At 38.1% G+C, this 24584-nt stretch overlaps 1 protein-coding gene across 1 annotated transcript in view; it reads right to left on the bottom strand.

Moving 5' to 3' along the window:
* The window catches only part of LOC150087830 (transcriptional adapter 1-like), a 141841-nt gene that overhangs the window by 116101 nt on the left and 1156 nt on the right, over window positions 1-24584 (bottom strand). The window contains exon 2 of the mRNA XM_090370455.1: window positions 2073-2109. Coding sequence (XP_090226581.1) covers window positions 2073-2109 — 37 coding nt within the window. The remainder of the gene's footprint in view (window positions 1-2072; window positions 2110-24584) is intronic.

Below are 24584 nucleotides of genomic sequence, written 5' to 3'. Positions count from 1 at the left end.
GGAAGGGTTGACCGAAACTTAGCTCTGGAGACTAAACATGGGTTCCACCACTTCAAGCCTCCAATAAGCAAAGTGGTGGTATTGCACCAGTTGATGAGAGTAATCTACCACCTAGTACTGCCTGGTAACATAGAGGGGCGCCGTTCCTCCATGTGGTGTGGGCGCCACACCTGGGTGGTCACCCACAGTGTGCTTGTGCATGGAAGTTATACCCAGGATTACTAACAGTCCACCATTGTGAAGGTACAATTTAGCAGTCAGGAGCTTGAACCCTGGTCTATTCAAGGAGCGTGTGCTACTGCACTCTCGCTCCTGACCACGTGCAAAAATATGCTTTTAGTTAGAGAGCACATCTGAGTGTTAGAACAAACTGTTCGGGGTGTGGAAACAGGTAGTTTGAATAAATTTAAAGAAACATTATTAGAGGGGATGGACAGATGAAGCGTTTTTGTTTTTTTTTTTGCTGATGCTATATAAGCTTGCTTCCTTGCATCATCATTTGGCAGTAGCAGTAGTAATAATAATAATAAACCTAATGTGTGCAGGTAGATTTTTTTTTTTTTTTTTTTTTTTAACTGATGAAACAACATTTACTTGGTGATCATCTCAACAGGGAACCAGACTGCCGGAACAAACCTCCATCTGGTGTTGTGAAGGTGGATAATTAGAATAAATTTAAGGAGGAATTAGACAAAGTGTTAAAACGGATAGACAAATGAGGTGGATAGGTTTTTTTTTTTTTTTTTTTGGCTGATGCTACATAAGATTACTTCCTTGCATCATTTGCCACTGCTAATACCTTAATTTTTTGGAAATTCAGTGTTAGACCTTTTCGAGGATATTCCTTTATTTAACACGATGGAAATACACATGCTCATTATAGCTTTCTAAGGTCTTTTTAATTCTAAAAACTTATAAAATCTCCAGTAAATAAGGTAAAAATGACTCTAAAAGTGGTAGCCTGTATATTGTTTCATATAACTGCCAGAAAATTCAGGTGCTCCACTAAAGCAGTGTTCCCATAAGCATAACAGTAACTTTATTTCACTTGTTACTGATCCAATATTTTAATTTTTAATCTAATGTCGGAAAACCTTATTACTGGAAGTGTTCCCCTAAATATAAGGTTTAATAATTACACTGAATATCATTTGTTTAGAAGTAAAATATGAGGAGGATTTAAACACGCAAGATGTTTAAATTTTTTGTCGCTTCATTTTGTTCATGAGACATACTATTGTTATTTTATTTTTCTATTCAAAGGTTATTGCATAATAAGATATCCCATGATTTTCAACGAAAAAGCTTAATGCTAATGACATTCTTCCCCTTGGTCAGACTACACATGTGAAGGGACATAAATTCAAATTGAGGAAGGATAGCTGCAGAATAGATGAACAGAAGTTTACTTTCAGCCAGATCTGGTGGTTGAATGTTAGAATAAACTTCCATCTGTTGTTATGGAAGTGGGTAGTTTTAATAAATTCAAGAAAGAACTAGACAAACTATTGGAGTGATGGACAGGTGATGTGGGATTTTTTTTTTTTTTTTTTTTTTTGGCTGATGCTTTATAAGTTGGCTTTCTTGCACCATTTGCCAGTATTAATACTTTCATATTTCATCAAACTCTTTCACACTGCTGCCCAGTTTTTGTGTGGGGGGGGGGGTCTTCGTTAAATTCATGACCACTACTAAGCATATTTACTAAAGTACCACTTGTGTAAAGTAGTGAAATCAATTTGTTTCATGCAAGTTAACAACTTTTAACACTCATCTGCGAGTGTTAGTTTTTTTTTGAGTGCTCAAGTTACTGTATAAGTTAATGCAAGTCAAAATTTGCTTATTCAAGTATGCAAACTACACATTTCAATAAGACATTATGAAAATCATTACTGATTTCAATCAAATTCTTATTCCAGTTGTTTGATAATAAGATTAATACTGTAACTCTTTAGTACAAAGCAGTATAAAAAAAAAAGTGAAAATATTTGAATGATGAAAACTTAAGGTTATTTTAGTAATTATTACATTATAATAATTAAATGAAATTATATCTAAAAGTATTAACTAACCTTTTCACGAAACCAAAGCTTCAAGTTTTGGAGATATCTAAAAAAAAAATGCTATATTATTTAGGAATATGACATAATATATTTTAATAATTTAATTTAATAAATTAATTTAGAATATTTAAATATAAACTTTAATATCACAGGGATAAGAGCTAAAAACTAAATATGAAAAAATAAACATCTATTACATTTGTCAACAAGATTTTGAATATCAAAGGAAGCCAACTTTTGACATGAAACACCCTTGGGGACACCTACAACAGAGTAAATCTGATCAGTCACAAAAATGCATCATGGAAGTGACGTCATCTGTGGCTTCCACCAGAGGTGCAATATCCAAGCCAATAGCCTAATTACCCATTTGATTGCAGACATTTGTCGAACAGTATGATTGCAACAATACAAGTATTTGTCATATGACTGCAACAATACAAATATTTGTCGACAATTTCTTTTTTGTCTCGCATTTTTCGTTACACTCCATTGTTATTTCGTAATCAATATATACAAATAAAAATACCTAAAAAAAAAAACGGGAAGGATGCTTCACATAAAACCATCTACCATGCATGATCGGCACATGTGCCATTTTTTAAATTAATTCTGTTAGGTAAATTCCTAAATAAGCATAAATTAGTGAATAAAGGTGAAACAGAGGAATAGAGTAGGTTACTAGATTACTAGATCAATGGTTTAAAAGGACATCAAAAATGCAAAAATGAAGGACAAGTGGGCAGATTAAAAAAAATAATTAGATATTACTAAATAATATTTATAGTCATAATTAATAGTGAAAAAAATTGATATATTTGTCTTCACATTTAATTTCTGATGAAGTTTTTTCAGCAAACCTTTCTCAAGGGTGGAATGCTCTTGTATCACATGCCACTAATACAAAATTCATAAAAAATTTCTGATTTATTCATAAACAATTCAAGATTATGAAATTCCACAAATTGGTATAATCACTGACTGAATGTTATCAATAATCCCACTGATTTCCTTAAGGTAGTAACTCATCAAATTTACAGTTTTTGACTGTTTTTAAATTCATCCTGTGAAAACAAATACATTTATTAAAGGCTTTAATCACTTTCTAAATAACAGATGCATTATAGATAAACCAACTGTATCTCTTTATGAGAACTCATTCCTTCATTCTTCATATCTTTTACTTCTAGAGCTATCTCACTTTCATTAAAGTAAAACTGTCTGGACATGATACCAGTGTTGATAGGAGAATTTAATATTTCTAAAACACAATTTTATTCCCTTTTGACAGCCTCGGTATTACATTTAAATATAGACATTAGTGAATGCTAAAACCTACAGATAAATTTCTGCAAATTCATTTTTGATAAAGGTGCCAATCATAGATGGTCACTAATCAAGAGATAAAATATTTCTTTAAACTTGGAAAGAACTTAAATTCTTTCTATGGATGGAAACAAGCTTAGCATCTTGTTTTAGTGAAGGAAAAAGTTTGTGAAACTTAAATATTATTATTATTAGCCACATGGTGCAAGGAAGCCTGAGGCTTATGCTGCACCAGCCAAAAGAGTCAGAAGTAGAAAGGAATCACCAAGGAAGAGAAGAATGATGATATCCAGCTCAGGACCCTGGGCGTGCCAAGCCCATACTCACCAGATATGAGCCCCTGGGGTTAATATTCACAAAATATCTTTCAAAATCTCAGTGCAAACAGTGTAGATGGAAACTATAATTGAAAATCTTCAAATTGAGAGTTTCAATATCATCTTGCATTACATCAGTAGGCCTCCGTAGCCGAGTGGTCAGGAGCAGGAGTGCAGTAGCACACGCTCTTTGAGTAGACCGGGGTTCAAGCCCCTGACTGCTGAATAAGGTCGATCTGCCAACCTGCACTGGACCAGCATGGCAGATTATGGTCCACTTCCCTCAGAATGAATTGTTGAGGAGGCTTCCAGTGGTGTTGATAATGGCTGTATTTTACCTTTTTTACATCAGAACTATGCTGAATAGTTTGGAGAATATGTATAGGGCACCAAAAATCAAATTCCTTTCAGAGCCTGTTTCATATATATGAAAAAAAAAAAAAAAAAGGAGAGAAGGTAAAGCCTTTGTCCCCACCAACTGACACTTCCAAAATTAACATTCCTGTTATCCGAGTACATTTCAAAGAAAATGTTATATTTTTCAAATGTCTCCAAAATATAATTTTACAGAACGGTGACTGTTAGATTCAAACTCAACCTAAACTTATACATAACTTTCCAGAAGGCATCCAGATCAGCCAGTGTATAATCTCACTGCTTCAACTCTGGCAGCTCTTGATTGAGGGAGTTAGGGTAGTGTGTGTGCACACATGAAAGGCACTATTAAAGTCATGTTAAATCAAGGAGATGAGTATATTCTTGATGTGCATATACCATATCTAAAAAATTCATGTTCATATACAGTCAAACGTCAATTATATGAACACTGCCTCCCCCCCCCACAAAATTACAGTATCTACTTTTAGTGCACTGGTTATGCTGAAATATTATTCCTGCCACTTAATGCATTCATTTACAATTATTTATTCGAAGATATATGCAGTATAGGATGGAAATAGTCTTAATTTGTCATTATAGGAGTTAAAAATCAAATGTTGGCTTTAGCTACTGCGTGGACCCAGGACAGTCTCCTGTGACCTGGATGCATCATTGTCTGTTGTACCATTGTGAGCACGGGAGTATGGTGTGCGTGTGTGTGTGTGTGGGGAGGATCAGTTAGCTTTAACTCAGTCTGCTGTGAGAAACTGCAGTGCAAGGTTATTGCAGGCATTTTGTTTCTAATCATTCAAGTTTTTGTTCGTGACTTTTTCAAAGTGAAATACTGTGTCATTTTGCATTTTAATACTGCTGCCCCTTTGGTTAATAATGCCATCTACAGGCAAAAGAAACCACAGTGTGTTATTAATAGAAGACAAGATAACAATTATTAACAGACTGGAAAAGGGCAAAAATGGTGTATCTCTTGCTAAGATTTTAAATGTTGGTAAAGCAACCATATCTGACATAACGAGCAGAAAAAATGAAATTTTGTAGTTTGCTTCCAAGTCAGACAACGAAGATAGCTCTAAAAAAAAGGAAAACTATGAAAAAAGCTAGTGATGATAAATTAGAAGACTGTTTATTTATGGTTTCTACAAAGGAGAAGTCAAGACAAACCTATTTCTGGACCTCTGTTATGCAAAAAAGCATTATGATTGAATCAAAAATTTAAAAGCCCATCTGAATTTAAAGCCAGTACAGAATGGCTGAAGCCCGTCACCACCAAATACGGAGGATGCGGAAAGGTCAGGGAATGATCACCACATATTCCTGGAGCAATATGGCCTTAGTTGCTAATGCTCCTAAAAACCAAATAACAAACAAACAAACAGGATGGCTGAAAAATTTCAAATCTCACCACGGTATAAGGGAGTATGAAATTGAAGGAGAAGCTTTATCAGATGATGTCCCAGTAGCAGAAGCTTTTAACGAGTCTTTTCTGAAAATGGTGGAGGAAGAAGGCAGAACCGTGCCGAGCCATTTTAGTACCTGAAGCAAGAATGAAAAATTGTGCCATACTGTTAGTGATGCCAATGTCGGCAATTATTTAATATTTGTTTTGGCGCTCCTTTCAGCTTTTAACCTGAGGCAAGAGCCTCGTTCGCCTCACCCTTGGCATGGCTCTGGAAGAAGGTTTTTCCAAGAATGACAGTTACAATGCAGATGACTTAATTGGAGGTCACTCAGTTGTAAATAACTTGCATCGCGATGTGAAATGGCTGCTCCTGGTTTCAAAGCTAATAGCATGTTACAATTATGGTGTATGCAAATGCAAGTGGACAGCATGTTTTACCATTGTTGGTGATTGGAGGATCCAAGAATTCAAGATGCTTTAAAAGATGTAACTTGCATACCAGTACAATATAAAGAACAGAAAAATGCTTGGATGAATCCAACTTTTTTTTTTTGGATTGGTTTAGCCAAGATTTGTTTATTATCGATGATGCATCATCCCACCCTCCTGAAAAACTGAATTCAATTGACGAGAACTTCATGGTCAGGTTTTTTCCGTCAAATGTTACAGCCATGCTGCAGCATATGGATCAAGGTGTTAAGGAAAAACTAAAAAAGATGTACAAAAAACAAGCCTTGCATCTCTTGCTGTTACCAGAGGGAGATGAAAAAAGCATGATTGAGTTTTCAAAGGAGCTCAACATTAAGGATTGTTGCTACATGTTACCAGATGCTTGGAAAATGTTTTCGGAGGGAAATCTGAAAAGGGCATGACATAAACTTCAGGGTGCTGCCAAAGAGATGGTCACACATGCAAGATTTGAATGATGTAGATGAAATGGTAAGTTTATTTCAAGGAATTCCCAAGTTTTCCGAGTGTGGGCAAGATGAAACTTGTTATGTTATTTGGTTTTTAGGAGCATTAGCAACTAAGGCCATATTGCTCCGGGATACCTTTCCGCATCCTCCGTATTTGGTGGGCACGGGCTCGAACCCCGGTCTAATCAAGAAGTGTGTGCTACGCACTGCTGCTCCTGCCCACCTGGCTACAGAGGCACCGCAAGATGAAGCAGAGGCATGGTTAAACAACCATGCCTTTGCTTCATCTTGCGGTGCCTCCGTAAGATGAAGCAGAGGCGTGGTTAAACAACAATGCTGATGATCCTGGTTATCGTATTTTAACTGAAGAAAAAATTGTTATATTAGTTCAGGATGAAGAATGTGCTGACTTTAACCAAGGTGATTCTGATGAAGAAGAGGAAGCAGGGAGGGGGCCCACTCATGCGGAGGCCTTCACTGTGCTGGAATCTGCAATGGCATGGTGTGCGCAACAGTCTGAATGCAGTTCTACGGAAATTAGCATTAGCATAGGCACATGATGCAAGAAAGCAAGCTTATACAGCATCAGCAAAAAAAAAAAAAAAAAAACCTAATTTAACCCATCCCTTGCTTCAAATGTTTGTCTAGTTCTGCCTTGAATCTATTTAAGCTATCAACTTCTACAACAATAGATGGAACTTTGTTCCAGCAATCACCCACCTGCTGGCTAAAGGCGAACTTTTGCACATCTATCCTTCAACTGTCTTTCTTCAATTTGAATTTATACCCTCTCAGGAGACCTCTCAATTACAGTGTCCGGAGACTAGGCACCTCCGAGGTGCCTAGTCTCCAGACACTTTAATTTGCAAAACTTAAGCCTTTCTTTGTAAGAGCAACCCTTTGTTCCATTCACTAATCTTGTTGCCCTTCTCTGCACTTGTTCCAGCAGCTCTACATCCTTCCTAAAATGAGGCCTCCAGACCAGTATACAGTATTCAAAGTGTGGCCTGACCATTGCCTTATAGATAGGGATAATCACATCCTTATCCCTGCTAGAAAAATTCCTGTATATCATTGACAAGACACCACGAGCTACTCTTGCAGACTGCCTGCACTGCTCAGAAAACTTCATATCTGCCTGCACAATTACCCCCAGGTCCTTTTCATTCTCTATCACTGTCAGTGTAGTACCACAGAGTTGATAAGTTACTCTGGGGTTACTACTTCCCATATGGAGTACTTTACGTTTGTCAATGTTAAACTTCATTTGCCACCTCTCAGCCCATCTGCTCAACTTTTCTAGATCCTGTTGCAGCAGTGTACTGTCATTAGTGTCATTAACAACCCTGCCAACATTCGTATTGTCTGCAAACTTGGTTATTAAGCCTGATATACTATCATCAATATCATTTATAAATACAGAAAACAACAATGGACCCAACACTGAACCCTGGGAGACTCCACTAATAACATTAGTCCATGAAGAGCAGTGTCCATTGATTACCACTCTCTGTCTTCTCCCACTCAACCATCCCTTTTATCTATACCAGCAATTTCCCACCAATGCCACACTGCTCCAATTTGTGCAGACGTCTTCCATGTGCAACAGTATCAAAAGCCTTTCTAAGATCCAAATATATGATATCAAAGTTATTCTTTGCATCCAGTTCCTTTTTGACCACATCATAGTATCCAATCAAATTTCTCAGACAACACTTCCCCTTAACAAACTCATGTTGTGTCCGAGCTATAACTAAAGTCTTGTCTAGATGATCCTGCAGTGCTTCTTTAACCAGTGCCTCCATTAATTTCCCTGGAACAGAAGTTAAACTAACAGGTCTGTAATGACTTGTTGCCCCTTGATCTTCCTTTGTGAATTGGGATCACATTTGCACATCTCCAGTCCATGAGTATCTCCCCTGAGTCCAAGGAATGTCTCATAATTGTGGCTAAGAGTTTGCTTACTTCCTTTGCTGCCTCCTTTAATATAATTGGATAGATCCCATCCACCACAGGTGTCTTTCTTATGTTTATCTTCAACAATTTCTCCTCCATTTTTGCTCTGAGTTATTACAAAATCATCTGTCTCACTGCCAGAGTTGAATACACCTCTGGCATTGCCCTCCCTGAATAACTCCTCATGTGTGAATGTAGAGGCAGAATACCCATTTAATTTGTTAGCTACATGAGCAGGATCATCAACAGTAGAACCATCGATATCAAGTGGACCAATCTGATTCATTCCCTTCCCTCTAGAGTTTACGTAAGTAAAGAACTCTGCTGTTTTTCTTTGCATCCTTTGCCAAATATTTCTCATAATCTGCCTTTGCCTGCCTAACCTCCTTTGTAACTTGGTTACAGATCAACTTATATCTATCATAGGCTTCCATGTCTATTAATTTATACGTATCCCATGCATTTTTCTTCTCTGCCACATGTCTCATTAGCTCATCTGACATCCATTTTGGCCTAAACCTTGAACAATATTTCTTAGTTGGTATGAAAAGCCTAGTAGCTTCCAAGGTTATTTCTTTGAATGCTTCCCATTTTGAATTTGCTGTTGGTAACATCATCAGTTGGTCCCACCGTATAAAATTTAAATACTGTCTCAGATCACCGTAACTAAAGCAAAAACACTTCCCTTTACCCCTGATGGTAGTTATTTCTTGAGTAAATCCCACTTCGGTACACTGTGGTTCGGTACACTGCCGCCTAGTGGTTCCTTTATCTGCAGACCCTTAATGCACGAAGAATCACTACTGATAATCAGATCAAGAGTATTACTCCCTCTAGTTGCCTCCCGAACATGCTGCTGTAGAAAATAATCAACCAATAAATCCACAAAAGCCTTGCTAGTTTGTGAGTGACACCCCACAAATTCCAGCCAATATCTGGGAAATTAAATTTCCCTCATTATAAGACAAACTGATTTATTGGCCCACTATCTCTCTGTACAGTTGTTTATTATACTCATCAGAGTCATTAAGCCTATAACACACTCTTACTCTCAATTTTGCTTTCCCAGTGCTTACGTCACACCAAACTGACTCGACACTGCTCTGTCCGCCCATGTCGACTAGCTGTACTTCCTTGGATTTTATGTGTTTCTTAACTAATAGCATAACCCCTCCTCCCTTCCTATCCTGCCTATCCTTTCTGTACACATTGTACTCCCCAAATTCCAGTTCTGCATTCCTTATATCTGTGTGACACTACTTCTGATATCCCAACAATATCTGCCTTTGTTGTTTTGACCAACGCCTCAAATTCATCAAATTTATTTACCAAACTCTTAGCATTGGTGTACATGCAAGTATACATGCACCTGTTCCTATTCTTAGCTACCCTAACATATTCCATGTGTTTATTTGTTCCGCAATGACTGCCAGCAGTCTCTGGAATCCCCTGCACCTTGTTTTCCAGGCTGGTGCTCATTCCTATACTGCTACTGCTATTAAAGAGTTTGAGAGAACTTGCCGCAATAAAAAGACAATCTCGCATGGTTCAAAGAAAAATTCAAGATTGCATATTTTAAAAAATAAAAACTTTCCCTTTCCCAAGATTCATTATAATCTTATTTGTGTGCAATTACTGAGTTTGTTTAGTAAAAAAAAGTGTGATTTACAGTTGATATCATGAGAAACAGTTAAGTTCAAAATAAATATAATATACAGAGTTTCTTCAAAACGTTTTGGTTATTATTTATAAATCATTTCCTAAATCAATTATATTTTATAATATTCATTGGGCTCCTAGGCAAATTGGTGAACTCGGGCCCTATTCTTAAAAGTTCTATATTGATATTTAATTAAAGGTTACATGGATAATCTGGAATACTAGAATCGATTTTTTTTTATTAGAAGAACGAGCAAGGTAAAGGAAACACATTTCAATACAAAATAAATTTATTCAACAAATAAACAATCTCAAATTAAAATTACAGTTTTAATAATCTAGTATACAAACAAAACAAAAAATTGTAATTAAAAGAAATGTTTCCAATAACAAATATTAAGTAGTATTAGTAATAATGTTATATGATAAATAAAATAATTCTAAATAAATAAACGTTTTCAGTCGCAATTTAAAATCACAGTATAAAAATGTAGTACAAGTACATAAACAAAATAAACTAGTATTGCAATGCAATTATAAGTTATAAATTGTTACACAGTATTGTATTGCAAATTGCCATAAATCAACTTAAATTTCCTTTTTTTCTAGCTTTTATAGAAGCAAATTTATCAATTATTTCATCATAATCAATCAATTTCATGACTTCTGCTTCTATTTGTAACATTGCTAATGCAGACTTTTTTACCTGCCCAATTCAGCTACGCAAGTAACACGTTGTAAAACTGAAAAAGATCTTTCACCAGATGCATTACTTAAAGGCAAAGTTAAATATATTCTTAACATAATAAATTGTAATAAATTGGATAAAATGTAAATTATTGTTAGAAAATAATATAAAAATATGTAACAGATACAATTCGTTTTTATTATCAAACAGATATACAGTGGGACCTCTATATAACGAAATCGATCATTCCCTTGAAAAAATTTGTTATACAGAAATTTCGTTATAAAGAAATATGACCTTTTCAACAGTGAAAAATACTGTAAATTCAGAAATATGGTAAAAGATGGGAAAGAAGTGGGAATAAATAAATTTTCTAACATTTTAAAACAATTTATTATTACATACATATTAAGATTTGACTGCTTACACAATGCCCACAATTTATTAGTACACTTTTAAGAATCATGTTGTAAAATATTTGGTTATTTTTTGTTGTACACTGGATTTTAATGTACACCATTCATAAAAAATGTATATAAAAATGTATAAAGATATATTTTCTGTTACATTTTTTTCCCACTGAAGGCCTCAATACAAAGTTTCAAATGCTGCCAACATTTGAATTGTTCTCATTTTCATCCAACTCAATGCCAATATTGTCACTAGTTCTTTAAATATGCTCCAAAAATGTTGGGAGTCACTCAGATTTCAACTACTTTGACATCATTATCAACTCCTAAAAATTCGTCAAGAACAATTTCTCCACTGATCAAACCTTGCTTGCAACTCTTCCCAAGATTGCCCAATGTCTTCTAGTAGTTTATCTCTCTCATCTCTGTTAATTCTTAATCGTTGCTTCCATCACATCTTGACTCCACACTTTCGCCAACTCTGATAGGCACATCCACAAATCTATAACAGAATCTATAGGTTGAGGTTGGTTGGTTTTTATTCTCAGTATAATTTTTTTTCAGAATGTGCCTTTGCTAGTGCATTTTCAAATTCTTGATAATGCCTTGGTCCATTGGCTGCAGTTAAGACAAATTATTTAGAAGAAAGAAAACAAGCTTCACATGTAAGTTTTGAAATTACCGAGTGAAGGTGGGCAGGGCATTTGTCGAAAATCAATGCGATTTTTCTGTTTCTTTCATCATCTTTTTCTATCAAAATTTAAAATCCAATGCTCAAACATTTTGCTTGTCATTCAAGGTTTTTTGTTGTAGTCCAACTCTAATTTGAAACATCAGGGTTATTTACTTTTACCTATTACCAAAAGCTTCGGTTTTTCATTACCAGCCATATTTGCAACCAAGAGTGTAATTCTCACCACCTATTTTAACCACCTAAACATTTGTCACCTTTAAAAGTCAGTGTCTTGTTCGGAAAACATTTAAAAAATAGACATGTCTCTTCAATGTTGAATATCTTTGGACTCACAGTCCTCCATAATTTTTTTCAAAAAACTGTTTCTTTCCAATGGGTGTAGTCTTCTTCAATTGCAACTCCACTTTCATCAGAAATAACTTTTTTGAGTAAGCCATGATGCTCTTTAAATTTGTCCAGCCAACCAGAACTGACATGGAATGTTTTGTGCCCCAGAAAAGATGCATACTCTATAGCCTTTTCTTTTATTAATAGCCCTGATATCGGTATGTTTTGGTCTCGAATCAACTTCATTCACTTAAAAACTGCTTCATCTGTATCTTCCTAAAGGCACAATTTCGCATGCTTCCAGGCACCTCCGTAGCCAGGTGGGCAGGAGCAGCAGTGCATTGCACACGCTTCTTGATTAGACCGGGGTTCAAGCCCGTGACCACCAAATACGGAGGATGCGGAAAGGTCAGGAAATGACCATCGCATATCTCCGGAACAATATGGCCTTAGTTGCTAATGCTCCTAAAAACCAAATAACAACAACAACAACAGCATGATTGCAGTTGTTTTCTGAGCTTCATGTTTTCTGAGCAGTGCAGTGCAGACTGTCTGCAAGAGTAGTTCATGGTGTCTTGTCAATGATATACAGGAATTTTTCTAGCAGGGATAAGGAGGTGATTATCCCTTTGTATAAGGCAATGGTCAGACCACACCTTGAGTACCGTATACAGGTCTGGAGGCCTCATTTTAAGAAGGATGTAGAGCTGTTGGAAAGAGTACAGAGAAGGGCAACAAGATTAGCGAATGGAACAAAGGGTTGCTCTTACGAAGAAAGGATTAAGTTTTGCAAATTACAGTGTCTGGAGACTAGGCACCTGCGAGGTGATCTGATTGAGGTGTATAAAGCCTTGAATGGTTTGAGCATGCTCAATGCTGATGGGATTCTTTCTCTTGCTCAGAATAATCGCCTGAGAGGGCATAATTCAAATTGAGGAAAGCCAGTTGTAGGATAGATGTGCGGAAGTTTGCCTTTAGCCAGTGGGTGGTAGATTGCTGGAACAAACTTCCATCTGTTGTTGTAGAAGTTGATAGCTTAAATAGATTCAAGGCAGAACTTGACAAACATTTGGAGCAAGTGGATGGGTGAAATAAGGGTTTTTTTTTTTTTTTTTGGCTGATGCTATATAAGCTTGCTTTCTTGCATCATGTGCCTTTGCTAATGCTAATCATCATTATAGATTCTATCAGTGCTGATCCACTGATGATAACTTGTTCTATGTTATTCATCTTTGCACTTATTTGATATGAAAATTAGGAGAAACTAAAGTATTTTCTCTTGAGATTTCTAAGACTCTTGATCATGTTTTATTTAAAGATCTTCTAAAGGAGCTTCCATCATATGATCTGTCTTCTGATTTTTGCAACTGGGTAGCTGGTTTTTTTCTCTGACTAATGTCTCAACTAATAATGCTGTTTCCCAAGGTTCAGTTCTTTCTCCCACTCTGTCCCATTTGTCTATTAATATCCTTCTTCTACTGATTAGTAGGAAGTGGCTCAAAAGGGTAATGTAGTGGCTCTTTGGCCTTTCACCTCCAGTACTACTTTTTGAAATAAAATAAAGTTTTGGAATTTTTTTTCAACAGACCTCATACATTTGAGTTACAATCTTCAAGGAATTCCCACATAGAAAGTATTTCATTTAAACTTTTCATTTTAGATTATTGTTACTATTATATATTTGGGTATGTCAGGAGACATTTTAAGCCATAAAAAATCTAAAATTTTAAGGAAAACTTATATGTTGAATATAAAATGTGTGTAAAATCTTAAACTTGCATTAATGGCAAGTGCTTACGGTTAGAAAGATGTGAATTAATACCAATTTATTTAAAATTTATTACATAATATTTTTATGCAAATATACAATGTAAGTGCTTAACATCATTTTTGTACATAGCTAAGAAAATAGTAACAAAAAAGTTTACTAAAGAATATCTCATTGTGAATTCCTTCACAACGAGTTACCCTACTCATGCATTACTTAGCACAGATTTATCATATACCATTTGGCATTTTTCACCTTGTGCAATTAAATCCCAACTGGAGTCAGCTCCTGAACTGGGGGTGCACACCTGTCCCACCAATGGGGAGACAAAAATCTCCAAAACAGTGTCATTTGTTACTTATTCTCAGTAAAGGGTGGTGACACTTTACTGAGAATAAGTAATAACAGACTTCACTACTTGGAAAGGGTTATTTATTCGACGTGCATGAGTAGAGCAACTCATTATGAAAGGTGTTCAAAATAGTGATGACTTTCGCAAAGGCGTCATTATGTAAACTATTTTTATAGCTACATACAAAAATTATATTAAAAAATTTACTACAGTACATTGCTATAGAAATTTACGTAGTTGAAGCTTCGTTCATCATCTTCTTTATAAGATGAAGTTTATGGAATTCTTGGGGCTACGTTTACAGGTTTACTTTATGAGAACTCAAATAATATAATATATTGACAATCCTTAAAGATTGTCATGTTATGAAGGGCATATACCAAAACTTTAAGCAATTTCACACACGACAATGACTAGACTCTCAGCCATGATTTTAAAAATCATGCAAGAAATAATTCATTATTCAATTTTTGATGCCACCTTCACTTCCAATCTGTTCTAAATACAATGGTGGAAACCCCATTTTTTTTATATTAAAAACAAATATTTTTAAATTAAAAAATAAATAAATAAAATACCTCTGCAATGCTTGACACACATTTTTAATCCTCCCTTATTTGAATATTATCTCCTTTATTACCTTTGTTTAACACTGAATGAAATGGCAATCGAAAAGCCCATCCACTTCAACAGTTCAGTTGGGCACGAGCCATACTCTTCATGACGTGAAGTCAGAAAGCATAATAACTGGACATGCTGCATAAGTCCTCTGTGACAGTTAGTTGTTTTTCCACTTATTACTTATTTGGAGAGTTTGATTCGTGGCTACAACTGGAGGAATTTCTAAAACCTTCTTATTGAGTCTAGAGTTAGCTGATTTTAGGTGGGAAAGTAGGATTCCCCCAAGAAATATTGAGTTTTTCAGACTGTGAACACATACTTGTACAGACATAATACCATTCCTGAAAGAAATTCGTTTACTATGCTCCTAGCATTGGTGTACATGCAAGTATACATTATAAAAATAGCAGTGAAATCGCCATAATTTATCTGTAATAAAACTACAGAAGTAGTAAGAATGACATCAATTTAATTGTATCTCATATTGTGACTATTCCTTCACAAGTTGCCATGTATTGACCTACTTCGAATAAGTAATGCTTCACCAATAGAGAAGACTGAGAATAAGTAATAATAGTCTTCTCTATTGGTGAAGCGTTACTTATTCAAAGTAGTGCAATATATGGCAATTTGTTGTGAAGGAATAGTCATAATATAAGATACAATTAAATCGATGCCATTCATACTACTTTCATAGTTTTATTATGGATAAATTATGGTGATTTCACTTCTATTTTTATAGTGTATTACCAAATCGTAACATATGCCTTTTAGCATTTAGTTTATTAGTAATGCAAGTATACATGCACCTGTTCTTACTCTCAGTCACACTAACAGCCCAATTATTTACTTGTTTAACTATGACTCCCAGCAGTTCCCCTCGACGTGGGCACCTGTACGTGGTGAGGGGACCTCCCAGTGATGCTTCTGGGTTTCCAGATTAGCATCACTGGGATCTAACGCCCATACCTTGGTTCCAGGGTTACATCTTTGGAATCCGGCGTGTGCAGCCGTGCGCCGCGACCCGTGGAAGCGGAAAGGGGGATCCTGGTGGTTGAGGGGCCCAGCTTCAATACACCACTTTGGCCCCTGCTTCGACAAGACGGGTGGTCCCGGACCGGCCCGACTGGGATCAATCGGCGGGTGGTTTTATACTGCTAGGGTCAACTGCGTTCCAATAAGTCTCCCTCCCTATGGTCCTGGGACGGGATAAAGACTTATTGGTAACGTGGGTATGGTGTTCTAAGCGAACTCGGCGTCCCATTCGTGTACGCAGTACCTGCTAGTTCACGAGTGGGCGTCCCCTCGTAGGGCTCCGTGGTGGGTGAGGTACTTAGGCATCAGACATTTTCTCTTTACTCATATGAGTAATTTAAATCCCCTTTCTTCTGGGGCCCCAACAAGGCCCCTACCTAATCGAGAAGATGAAAAAGAAAACACCTCTGCAAAAAGAGCCAGAACTGAGGATACACCAACACCATCAGTGACACCGCTCTTCCTCATTCTCCATTCCATCGGAGAACAGTCAATTGGAAAGATGTCACCCTTCTTTATCCAGAAAGGATTAGAAGGGTTGGCAGGGTCACCAAAATCCGTTAAACGACTGCGTTCTGGCGATCTTTTAGTTGAAGCTTCCAGCACAAAACAAGCTGAAAAATTCTTAAACTCTACATCCATAGGGGGAATACCTATCACCGTAACCCCCCACAAAACTCTGAACTCTTCACGTGGTGTTATATCAGAGTGGGACCTTCTTCATGTTTCTGAAGAAGAGATCTGCTCTGAATTGAAAGACCAAGGAGTGACAGCTGTGAAAAGAATATCGATACGAAAGGATGGGAATCTCGTCCCTACCCGAGTTCTTATCCTCACGTTCAATACCCCAAGGCCTCCAAGTTCCATCAAGGCAGGCTATCTAAACTGCCCAGTGAGGATTTACATCCCAAACCCACTGAGGTGTTTTAGATGCCAAAAATACGGCCACTCACAAACATCTTGTCGTGGTAACCCTGCCTGTGCTCGATGTGGTGTTAAAGACCACGAGAGCAAGGAATGTTCAGCTTCAAAACCGATCTGTATTAATTGCCAAGGAGAGCACCCCGCCTATTCTCGAGCATGCCAGCGGTGGAAGGATGAAAAAGAAATCCAAAAACTGAAAACAGAGCTGAATATCTCCTACCCAGAGGCCAGAAAACGTATCGAACCAATAAATAGCGGGAAACCTTCCTATGCTCAGAAGGTTTCTGCCAAGTGCACTATCGGTACTCAAACTGAGATGACTATACCACCGAAAGAGTCATTCACTCCGATTGCACGCTATTTATTAAATTCACAAAAGCCCACCAAAAAAACACAATCAGTTGCCACTCCTATATCCGTACCTCCTAGTGCTCCACCACTACCAAAACCAAGTGGTAAAAAAGAGCAAAAACGTTCTGAAGAGTCACCCGTAATACCAGAAACAATGGATGTAGAGAACAAGGAGGTACAGGATGAATCAGTCTTGGAACTCTTTGCGGAGGAAGAAATGGACACGGGACATCGTCCATTCTTCCCCAAAAAAGACAAAGCCAAGACTGATAAAAGTAAGCCCTCAGCACCTCGGAAGCCGCCTGATGGACCCACCAAGCCAAAATAATGGCTAAATTCCTACAATGGAATTGTCGTGGATTCCGGCGAAATACTGATGACATCAAGGCCCTCCTGCAAAAGCACGAGCCAGTTTGCTTTTGCTTGCAGGAGACTTATCTAAAGGCAAATGATGATCCCACCCTGCATAACATCACAATCTTTCGTAAGGATAGAATTGCGGATGGTCCTGCTCATGGAGGAGTGGCTATCCTTGTGGGTAATCAGACCCCAGTTCAGCCCTTGCTAATTACAACCAGCATAGAGGCTGTTGCAATTCGCCTTACAGTGGGATTTTTAATAACGGTCTGCTCTATTTATTTGCCACCTGGGACTGACATCTCCCAGGCAGACCTTGATGATCTTCTAACGCAGCTGCCTCCCCCTTCCTTACTTCTCGGGGATTTTAACGGACATAACACCTTGTGGGGTAGTGCTAACATCAACGGAAGGGGACGAGTCATAGAGCGTATGCTCAATGACAATGACCTTTCCCTTCTAAATACTGGAACAAACACCTTCTTCCATATGCCTACCCGTACTTTTTCTGCCATTGATCTCTCTATCTGCTCCCCTTCTCTACTCCCTTCACTCACCTGGGAAGTGGAGGAGAATCCATACGGAAGTGATCACTTCCCTGTGATAACCTTGTTACACAGTGGGAGACCGTGTCTTCCTTTTAGGTTACCACGGTGGAAGTTTGATCAGGCTGACTGGACTGCCTTCCAACATCAGGCAAATTTTGAACTCAGTACAGTCAGTCAGGAGCCTATCAATGACGCAGTAACGTACATCACAGAAATCATTGTCCACGCAGCTGCTACTGCTGTCCCAAAAACATCAGCCCGGTTTCCACCATTTCCCAAACCTTGGTGGAATTCACAATGCACAGCAGCCAAAAAGGCTCAAAACAAAGCGTGGGGGATATTTCGCCGATATCCTACCACGAACAACCTTATAGCCTTCAAACGTGCACGAGCCAAAGCACGCTACATCCGTCGTCAGAGTCAAAAGGAATCGTGGATCCGTTTTACATCATCTATTAACCAGTCTACCAACTCTAAGGTAGTCTGGGATAAAATCCGGAAAATGAAGGGAAAATATACATCCCACCCTTCTTCAATCTTAGATTATAATGGATGCGCTATTGCAGATCCAACTGCAATAGCCAATGCTCTTGGGGAAACATTCTCCAACATCTCCGCAACATCCTCATACTCCCCAGAGTTCCTGGTCCTGAAACATAAACTGGAAAGAGAAGCACTTAATTTTAAGTCCAAGGGCCTCTATCCCTACAACGGGGATTTTACTATTCAGGAACTGAAAAGAGCCCTCGCTCTTTCCAAAGCAAGTGCTGCTGGACCAGATGGCATCCATTACGACATGATTAAACATCTTTCACCAAAATCTATGGATTGTCTGCTCTTTCTGTATAACAGAATCTTTACTGAAGGGCAGTTTCCGGATTCCTGGCGAAAGGCAATCGTTCTTGCCTTCCCTAAGCCAGGAAAGGATCCAAAAGTCACCACCAACTATCGTCCTATTGCTCTGACTAGCTGTCTGTGCAAAATCCTGGAGAGAATGGTTAATTCTCGTTTAATATGGTACTTAGAATCAAATGACCTTCTCTCCAACATACAGTGCGGCTTCCGAAGGAACCGGTCCACTCTGGACCATCTTATTAGATTGGAAGCATCCATCCGGGATGCTTTCCTAAAACGTGAACACTTGGTGTCGGTGTTCTTTGACATGGAGAAAGCGTATGACACAACTTGGAGATTTGGCATCTTGAAAGATCTGCATAGCCTTGGCCTTAGGGGGCAACTCCCCATTTTTATTAAAAACTTTTTAGCCAATCGATCCTTCCAAGTTCGTGTGGGATCCTCACTCTCTCGTTCCTTCAGCCAAGAGGAGGGAGTACCACAAGGATCAGTACTAAGTGTCACGCTTTTTGCCATCAAAGTGAATTCCATCACAGAACAACTTCCTCCAACTGTAAACTGTGCCCTCTATGTTGATGACTTTAGCATATTTTGTCAGTCATGCAACATGAGGGTTATTGAAAGACAACTGCAGAAAGCTATTGATCGCCTCAACTCCTGGGCTCTTGCTAATGGCTTCAGGTTCTCGCCGGAGAAGACCGTTTGCGTACACTTTTGTCGTAAGCGTAATCTTCATCCTGAACCTGAATTAAAGCTCGGACAAAATGTAATTCCAATAGCAGCGGACACAAAATTCTTGGGACTCGTATTCGATAAAAAGCTGACCTTTCTGGATCACATCCGTCAACTCCGCACAAAGTGCACAAGAGGGCTAAATATTCTGCGCTCTCTTTCCTCAACATCTTGGGGTGCGGATCGATGCACCCTACTACGCATCTATCGTGCACTTGTACGATCCAGACTGGATTACGGGTCCCTGGTATACAATTCGGCCAGAGACAGTGTACTTCGTTGGCTCGATCCTGTCCATCATCTGGCTCTCCGTACCGCTATTGGAGCATATCGCACATCTCCTGTCCAGAGCTTATACGTCGAAGCAAACGAACCGCCATTATTGCTTCGACGTAAGCAGTTGTCTCTAAACTACGCTCTAAAACTGAAATCCCTGCCAGACCACCCTACGTGGCTAACCGTTTTTGAGCCGCGATGGGAAAATTTGTACAACACCCGTAAGACTGCCAATCGTCCTTTTGGTATTCGTGTCCAAGAGCTACTCAAAGAACTTAATATAAAGGTAGACAGGGTTGCCCAAACACCAAAGCAACCCCTTCCACCCTGGCATGCTCATGTCCCGGCATGTGACTTGTCCCTTAGAAATTGGGGTAAGTCGGACACTCCATCGTCTGTCTACCTGCAGCTTTTTTCAGCACACCGAGCTGAACATTCTGACTTCGCGCCAGTCTACACAGACGGCTCGAAGGCGGAATCATATGTGGGATCTGCTGCTGTCTTTAGAGACAGCACTACTTCGGAGCAGATTCCTTCTGAATGCAGCATATTTACTGCAGAGCTGCACGCTATAAAGTTAGCCTTGGATCACATTAGTGAATGCCAATACCAACGGTTCATTTTATATTCTGACTCTCTCAGTGTGTTACAGGCTTTAATATCCGTGAGGTATAATCCTCACCCGGTTCTGTCTAGCATTCAGCAGAAGATTCACGTTCTCCATGATCGCGAATATGACATCCGCTTCTGCTGGATTCCCAGCCACATTGGGATTAGGGGAAATGATTTGGCTGACACCGCAGCCAAATCAGCAATCCCTAATAATAATCTCTGCCTGTCAGTCCCCTATACAGACTACAGGCAAATAATACACGAGAAGATACATTCCCAATGGCAGGAGTTGTGGAATGGACAGACTGGGAATAAACTATACCGTATAAAGCCTTTAATTGAACCGTGGCAGTCTAGTCTGCGCAGGAATCGTAAGGAGGAAGTTGTTCTTGCCCGGACCCGCATAGGACACAGTCATTTAACTCATTCATTTTTGCTGAGGGCTGATGACCCTCCTATGTGTGAGTCTTGTGGCACAGTTTTATCAATTAGACACATTTTAATCGAATGTCCAGTTTTTAGCAGTATCCGTCTTACCGCTTTTAATCATCTGACTGAGCCATATACACTCAGTCAGATTTTATCCGACAATGACAATGTGTCTGCTATTTTTAGATTTTTAAAGTCAATAAATATTTTTACTCGTTTATAAAATCTACATTTTTCTTATACTTCTTGACATAGTGACCTAACTAATTAGGTCACTGAAAGTTTAAATTATTTTATAAATGACATGGTCTTGGCGCATTATAGCCTTAGTAGCTAATGCGCCAATAAAACCAAAACCAAAACCAAACCAAAACCCAGCAGTTCTTGAAATACCCAGCACCGTGCTTACAAGGCTGCTACTGCTCGTTCCAATAGAAGCAGTGCAAGAATCACTTTCACCTCCCTGTGGTTATTGTTAATCTATCAGTCTGTGCAACTCCCCAAGCCTAGCAGTTTCCAATCCACCTAACACTGGCTTGGCAGTATCAGCAGATATTCTTCCACCCTTTCTATTTAAGTGTATCCCATCCCTATAGAAGCAGTCCTTCCTGTTAACAAGCACACTGAGAAAAATTCTACCCCACGAGCCTTGCACAATCTCTCCAGGGACAAACTGATTGACAAGGCTCTAATTATATACTCTGTTCTATCGTGTCTGGGCAGAATTGCATACACTTTCAAATTTAACCCTAACTTGCAACTTTTTTTTTCAACATTGCCTTGTACTTAAGTCTGCAGATCTCTTACTCTTAATGTCATTAGCAGCAATGTAGCACTGTAGTTGTAAAATTAGCAGAAGGTATACTCTATGAATATTATGAAAAGCAGAGAGTATACTGTGCATATCAGGCTTATCCGAATTTGCTTTGATCGCATAAAGCTATAAGAATTGCCTAAGAATCAAATTCTGATAAATTTATTTTTTAATTTTCAGTAAATATTTTAATAATATTTGTTTTTTCAAGTCTTTCAAAAACCAGAAAGTATACACTATTCACTTAAAAATAATCCAGGGGGTATACCCTCCACTACAGCCTTGTGTCAACGTGTACAACAATATCACCTTTTGTGCCCTTAAAAGATGATTTCTGCTCTACAGCATCATTAACTTTTGCCAATGGCAGACATATCCTGGTCTTATTCCACCTATCAGTTTTGCACAATATATTTCCATTTTCCTGACAATAGTGTCACTGATAACAACTAGCTCCTGTGGGATCAGCGCATTCTGGCTTGGGGGCTGCGGCTGTGTTGCCTGATGACCAAGTGCAAGTTCTGGCACTGCTGCAAGCAGCTAAGAGCTTGATGGGCCCCAATTTAATTCCTCTGAGGGCACCCCCCCCCCCATTCTTCAAGCTGTTAAAGGCTCATAACAATGCCGAGTTGGTGCCTAATATCCTCATACACAAAAACATCCCTTTTGGAAATATTATGTCGTCTCATTCATGATAGCTCTGAAAGCATCAAGCAAGCCATACATCTCATAAGGCCATGATTCAGAAGAGAACTGCCCCCTCCCCCCCAGAGCCACAGCACTCCTACTAGCTTGAGCTCTTTGCTTTGCTGCTCTGGTATGAGGCATGCTTTACGTTTAAATTCAATATAAAAATACTTCACTAAAATATATCTAATGCAGTAATGACACTATGTACCAGTCTAAGAATTACATTATTAATTATATATAATTAAAATTATATAATTATACATATTACTAATGGGCAAAATAACAGCAACTATGGCAGTTTATAAGAGAGGTGCTGATACGCACCTAAAACAATATTTTCTTCGATAAGAGAAAACAACAGCTTTACATCTGGAGATGTAGCAGATTTATTAATTAGCTAAGTTTTATTAATGTTTCTTACAGTATTTCATGATACCATAATCTTATTACTTCATCAATAAACCCATGTTTTATATCAGGGTTTTTTTTTTTCATTAATTTTTTTTTTAACTGCAACAACAAGTTTTTCTCTGTAGTTCAAATCCAGTGAACTACCAGGTCACAAGATATTTTTTGATGAGAAAAAGTCTTTAACACTCATTTTGTTATTACACAAATCTGTAATAACAAAATCACAAAGGACTGAATCACTTTGAAAAATGAATTCTCCACCACTGATTAATTTTCTCACCAAAGGTATCATTTGATAAGAAAGAAAAGGCATCTTTGTACATTATGGCATTCACAATACAGTAAATGCCATAATATACAAATCTCAATTAATATACAAAAGATTCTGTCACAGAATCTTAATCTTGTCATAATGCTGGCTGAATAATATCCTTAGACCATTTGTACTAATGGAAAATTTTACATAATACATGAAGCTTGCAGAGATTCATCGCATATGCTTTCTTGCATCATTTTCCACTACCAATGCTAATATTAACCGCAATGAACAATAGCAGTTTCTACCATTCAAATTAATTTTTGTTTCATCCCTAAACAAAGCTCTCCTTCAGACCAATGCTGGTGCTATTTAGTCTCCACACAATGGTGCTTGCTGCTGCTTTTTGATGAGCATTGGCCTCTTGATTAGATAGATGACATGATTCTGAGCCATTTCTGCCAGCTTTCCCCTTATAGTTCTACCAGCTGTCTCTATTCCAGTTATTCCTTTCCACTGTTTAGCAGAACTTTCAGAACCAGCAAACCTGTCTTTAATGTATATACAACGGTGACTATCTGCTTTTAGAGATGACATGCATTTTCTTTCACATTTGTCTGCTCTTCCACTGTATGGCAAATCTAGTTCTGCAATTTTCTTTAATTGCCACTTAACTGTCACTTTGCACACACCAACTATTTGTGATTTCAGCAACTGCATTTCCACATTTTTCAGTCTCAATTTTAGTAGCTGTTGTTATTTGGTTTTTAGGAGCATTAGCAACTAAGGCCATATTGCTCCGAGGATATGCGGTGTTCATTCCTCTGAACTTTCCACATCCTCCGTATTTGGTGGTCACGGGCTCGAACCCCGGTCTAATCAAGAAGAGTGTGCTACGCACTGCCGCTCCTGCCCGCCTGGCTACGGAGGTGCCAATTTTAGTAGCCTTCCTCTAGGAGTAATATTAGATTTTTTTCCTTCTCTATACTACTTTCAAAGAAGTAAAGCACCTACAGCCTTGCATTTCCAAGAAGCATCTTATAAAAGAATGCTTCTTGGAAATGGAACTCATCTCTAAGATGTCTGAAAATACACTGCCTTGCAATGCATAACCGCAGTGAACAACAGCAGTTTCTACCATTCAAAAATTCACTTGGACTACCATTCACGTGATTAAGTTGTGGAATGTGATCAATACCCAATAACTATCCCCACCTGTCTGCTATGGGTAGCCTAAGGGCTCAAGAAAACTGTACAGTTAGCAACGACAGTTGTACAATAGTAATATATGCCTAAATTTTTTAAATATATATATTTTTTGCCTAAACTGGTATTTTCTCCAGTCAGCATTACCCTACGGATATGAAGTTCACAGTGCTTCAACAACTTTTTTGTTAATAA

Source organism: Mastigoproctus giganteus, chromosome 3, assembly GCF_048544385.1.
Source record: "Mastigoproctus giganteus isolate SK-2022 chromosome 3, ASM4854438v1, whole genome shotgun sequence".
Classification (NCBI taxonomy): Eukaryota; Metazoa; Arthropoda; class Arachnida; order Uropygi; family Thelyphonidae; genus Mastigoproctus; species Mastigoproctus giganteus.
The sequence above is the reverse complement of the archived record's forward strand: the minus strand, read 5'-3'. Positions and strand labels throughout refer to the sequence as shown.